Source organism: Sesamum indicum, linkage group LG3, assembly GCF_026168435.1.
Source record: "Sesamum indicum cultivar Baizhima isolate 11 linkage group LG3, ASM2616843v1, whole genome shotgun sequence".
In the NCBI taxonomy this organism is placed as follows: domain Eukaryota; kingdom Viridiplantae; phylum Streptophyta; class Magnoliopsida; order Lamiales; family Pedaliaceae; genus Sesamum; species Sesamum indicum.
Genome location: NC_142659.1, coordinates 3,456,692 through 3,462,173, shown reverse-complemented (window position 1 = coordinate 3,462,173; position 5,482 = coordinate 3,456,692). Strand labels below are relative to the sequence as shown.

Sequence of the window (5,482 nt, the reverse complement as noted above, 5' to 3'; positions counted from 1 at the left end):
ACTTATAATACTTGATTTAGTGAATATTGTGGCTTAATTTCGAATGTGCTAGTGCAATTATGAGACCCAAATTAATGTCCCAACGAATTGAAAAAAAAAAAAATTCTGGCGGCAGTTAGATTTTATTACTTAATTAAAATAATCATAATAAATTTGATCGGATTGAATATTTCTATTTAAGGGATAATCAGCATTTACATCCCTAATCTACTGTCTATTTACACAAATCATTCTTATTTTTTATATAATTACAACAACCACTCTGACAACCAAAAAGTAAAGATAGTTTGTGTAAAGATGTTGATGTTATTGAGGGATGTGTACATAATTTTTCAAAGGACGGGTAATTTATATGAATGATATAAATGATTGCGGTGGGTGTATGAATTTTTCCTTTGTTAACAAAAGACGGATAAAGTAAGAACATATTCATGCAACTAAAATTTGAAGTCTTAAAATATTGAAATTTGTTGCACTATTGAACATTATTGTGTCAAATTGAAGTCTTAACAAATTGAGTTTAGGAGAAATCATCCTCGGAATCACTGGAACTGGTTCCAGGCCTATGTGCCCTGAAATACAACTCCAGGTTCTGAAACCTGACAGGAGACCTCTGCGTTGGCGACAATGGAGGCGACGAACCCGCCTTCCTCTTCTGTAGTTTCTTTGCAATTTCCGCGCGGACCTGATCAACGTTGTTCAAGAAATCCTTAACTATAACAAACAGCTGAAGAGGATGATTCCCTCCTTTGGACCCTCCTGCTTGATAATAATCTGTCGTTTTCCTCACAACCTCCATCACTCTTTTCTCCTCTTCTCTCACCACATTAAGCTCCTCCCGACAGTCCTCCAAGAACCCTTTCATCTCTCGTAGGAACCCGCCCGATTCGACACTCAAAAGATGCTTAATCTCATCGACTCTTGTTGTAAGAACTGGACAAACGCTTATCAAACTGTCGTAGTCTATGCTTGCTGCTTTCTTCACATTGCCGAAGTTACTATTCAGGCCTTCCAGCGCCGGGAGTCCCAGCATTAGATGCTCTCTGTCTTGCTCTTCATTTGAATCATTGGAAGCTGAGAAGGGTTGATCACCAGGTTTACGGTTTGTGTTGATCGATCGTCGTCTGCCCTCAGACCGGACAACCTGCTCGACCACAAAGTGAAGCAGAGTTGTCTTTCCATCCGTGCTTTTCACGTCGGATAATCTACGAAGAGCGGTAAGATTGAATCCCTGCGCGTTTCCTCTAGTCGTTCCAGCGTTCATTCTGTTGCCGGCCTTGAGAATAGCTTCAAGGAGTTTGAAGAAAACACCTCCAGAACGTAGTTCTTTGCAACCTAATTCGAGTGTTTGCAGACACTGCTTGTGATGCAAGATATCCGTATCGTAGGTTGTTCTGAAAAGCATGGCGTTGAAACGCACAAATGCCGATGGAACAGCTTTGAGGATGTGGTACAGGAACGACTCTGCATCAGCTAGTTTTGTGGGGTTCCCATTGAACTGGAGGATTTTGGTGATTTCCTCTTGTGTTGGGCAGATCTTGGTCAGTTTTTCGAGGGTGTCAGCGTTGAGTCCTCGGCCGTCCAAGAGGGCATCGAGGATTTCTTTCCGTGAGATTGCTAGAGACTTGAGAACAATCGCTACGTTTTGGGACTTTCGAGGGTCAAGGAGGAATGTTTGAGCTGATGGAACTGAGGCAGAAATTCTCTGCTTATGATATGATGCTTTCTTGCTTTTCTCAGTTGAATTTTGGCTTGCGGTAGTGTAGCCGAAGAGGGATTCCATGAGTTCGTCGTCAAACCTTATACATTGAAGCAGTAAAATTTCAGTAGTATTGATCGCGTAAGCATAAAAGATAGCGAATGTAGGTATATGTTTACCTGAACGACCCATCATTGATCTCGTTCCAGACCATTGAATGATCAGCATTGGCAATCACTTTATCCCAATGCAATGGCTTTAGTTTCATTTGTCCTCCGTTCTTGTTCATGCTTTCTTCAGACGGTTCTTCCGCTCGACTGCGTCTGTTTTCCGTGCCTCTTGGCGGAATAGGCGGTTTATGTGATGAAGAAACTAGTCCCCTTGTCTTTACCGGTGGAGGCGGTGGTGCCGGTTCTGGTGACAGCGCAGCCTTGACACTTCCCTTTTGAGGAACAGGACGTGGAGGAGGCGGCGGTGGAGGAGGAGGCGGTGGTGGAGGTGGCGGCGGAGAAGTTCGACTCATCGACTTTTCCAGCTGAAGCAGAGGAGTAGGTGGTGGAGGAGGAGGTCCTCTCCTCATCCCCACTGGTGGAGCTATGGATTTAGGCGACGTATTTCGCATCAACGGCAACGGTTTCTCCGCCACGGATACATATCCGTCCCTCGATTCTTGAAGCAACGGAATTTCCTGTATTGGCTCAGACATGCTAGGCTTTTCTCCTCTGCTGTCCATTCTCTTCACGTCTTCGTCCATAGGATTATACCAAACCTTAGAGAAACGCCCGCCTTCAATTTTTCTTACATACAACACATCCAATCCTTCTTCATCGACTATGACTCCTTTTATTGCACGACCGTGCTGTCTCAACTCCACTCGAGGCACAGCCGTCTCAGCCTCCCTCCGGAAACTTGAATCTAGTCGAGCTCTCTTGAGCCGTCGGGCCATCATAAACCGGTAGAAGAAAAAGAACAGTATTCCGGCTACAATGAGGCTTATCGCCACCGAGATTGCAATAGCTCGAACTACTGTCACATGTTGTGTAGCCATATGATCTAACAGTGATGGACAAACTATTCACTACGGTTATGCTACGATCGCCGTATGATGTAACCGTGACGGATAACTATTCGCTACGAAAAAGTTCCATCTGATGAAAACGTCCGGCAATTGGTGGGAATGGACAAGGCAAGGAATGAGTTACAAGAAACTCTGCATTGTCTGAACATTGGGGATGTCTGTATTAGGATGTTGTCTCTGGTGACAGTTTCAATGAAGTAGCTGATGGTAGTTGGCCAAGTCCAATTTGCATGTGGAATGACCTTACTATCCTTGCTTCATAGCGTTGTGATCAAGATTCCCAAGGGGCTTTGACGTAATTTCATAATGTTGTAGAATTCGGGCAGTTTAATGCACAAGGATGTGTTGTAATTGTCAGGCGATGGTTGGTGTGAATGTTTACTCTGTCCTATATTGTATTAATTGTAACGATGACATATGTGTTCATCTGGTAAAATGCAGCAAAGACTTCTGAAATCTTTCGTATCATACTATTATGTCTTGTTTGTGTGAAATGCCACAATTTTGTAATATCAACTTAGGGACAAGAGACTAAAAGGTGGTAATTTAAGTGGAACGAGCTGTGATTTCTCGTAAAATAATAAGAACAAATAAAGCTAAAAGATGAAAAGTAGGGTTTGCATGATCTGATCGACTTAGACATGGATTTGCTTATGATTATAAACTCGTAACTTGACTATGAACAGTAATTCTCGTATACTTTACATCGTGTAAGATTGTGGCACGAGTCTCAAAGTTATAATTCAAATCGAAGATTGAACAATAACGAAAAACTTTTAGGGCGTATTTGGATTGATGAATTTGAATTTGAGGAAACGGTTTAGAGAAAGAATTTCAAATGATGCAATTTGAAAAAAAAAATTAAAACTCATCAATATCCAACAAAATATAGTTCAAACTAGAATCGAAAAATTTCAAATCCTTCAATTTTAGAATTGTCCAAACAAATACAACCTTATTGTTGCATCTAAGAAAAGTTACTATGTTGATTGTCTTTTTTCGATCTTTTTACTTATTTGGAAAAAATAAATAAAAAAACCCACTTGGGATGAGATTTCTTGGGTGCAATGCTAGAAAGTTCACACCATGGTGTGCATTATTTAAAGGGAAAAGTATTATTTTAGTCCTTTAAGTATGTCTAATTTTAATTTTAGTCCAATAACTATGTCCATTTTTGTTTAAATCCAGTAACTTACGAAACTGCTTACTTTTAGTCCTCTGGCAGATTTTTGGACAATTTTACCCCTATGAAACTTTTGAAAGGCAGTTTTAGTCCATATGCACTCATAGGGGTAAAATTGTTCGAAAATCTGCCAGATGACTAAAAGTAAGCAATTTCATAAGTTACTGAACCTAAACAAAAATGGATATAATTATTGAACTAAAATTAAAATTAGGCATACTTAGCGGACTAAAATAATACTTTTCCCTTATTAAAATAAGGGTAAGTTATTACATCAATATTTCCTGAAATTAAGTCTATTATCTTTTACAAAATTTATAAGTACACTTCCTGAAATTATAGTTGTAATTATAAGAAAATTTCATGTAGCTTAACAAAGAATAGAGATATTTGTATAATGCAACGTAATTTTAAAAAATATCAAATACAATTTATCCTGTAAATAAACAATAAATGGAACATTAGTAAGTAAGAGTTTGTGTTTTCCTAAGTCTATTTTTTTGACTAATTTTATGGAGTGGTCATGTTGTAGTGATTCGGACAGTCAGTCAGTAAAATTGTGTCAAAATCAAACATAAGTAAAATATCTAACTTTCGTTGCCAGTGAGCATGACAGCAACATTGAATGTTCTTAATTGCAAGAGTGTGTAGTCATTACCTAAGAGTAATTGTGGAATCATTATTTGAAGCATTAAGGAAATCAGCCCTAATTCTTATTTAAGTCGAGTTTGCTCGAATCGAACCAATTCTATATAATTAATTATTTGTTTGAATTGTAATTGAATTAATAGACATATATCCACTTTCGTGGGATTCAAATACATAACATTTTGGTCGTGAGACCTAAACCTTACCAATCAAGCAATGAATCATTGACGGACAGACGTGATCTGAATTAGAAGTTTCTGAAATTCTAGTTGGAATTCCGACAGGTCGTGAAGTTCGAGCTAAACGTGTTGCGTGCAGTAAACTTATAATGTGACGTCTAGAATTTTAAAACGTGCAATACACCTTATAAAAATTGAAGCAATTTACCTACTTAGATAGTGGGTTAAATTGTTTCATTTTAAAAAATATAAAGAGGTAAATTATTGTATTTTAAAAAATACATAGAGATAATAATTTGCTTATTTGTAAGTATAGTTAATTTATTTAAATTTTAATAAAGTAAATTATATTTTTAACATAATAATATCTTAATTAGTAAATATTTATAAATAATAAACTCAATCTTTAAAATAAATATAATTATTTATTTTCTTAGGGAAAAAACTTAATTGGATTTTACTGGTCAAGCCAATCAATTCTGATTTCGAGGAACGTCAAGGAAGAGTTTGAGGCAGTATTTTCAAATTGGGATCGGGGATCGAACCGGTCAAGTTACTAGGTCGCTGGTCCGATCGATTCAATCGAATTCAAAAAATCAATTGACTCAAATTATAATATATATATATATATGTATGTAGCATATATTATAAATCATATATAGAGACTTCGAATAAATTAAATACACAACTCAATA

At 37.5% G+C, this 5,482-nt stretch overlaps 1 protein-coding gene across 1 annotated transcript; it reads right to left on the bottom strand.

Moving 5' to 3' along the window:
* Positions 1-432: 432 nt before the first annotated feature.
* LOC105157151 (formin-like protein 4) lies at positions 433-2,924 on the bottom strand. Its single transcript, XM_088878386.1, has 2 exons — positions 1,879-2,924; positions 433-1,799 (listed from the first exon to the last, which is right to left on the bottom strand). Exons 1-2 carry the CDS (start codon positions 2,745-2,747, stop codon positions 521-523), a joined length of 2,148 nt encoding a protein of 715 aa, XP_088734512.1. The 5' UTR covers positions 2,748-2,924; the 3' UTR covers positions 433-520.
* Between the last annotated feature and the right edge of the window lie 2,558 nt (positions 2,925-5,482).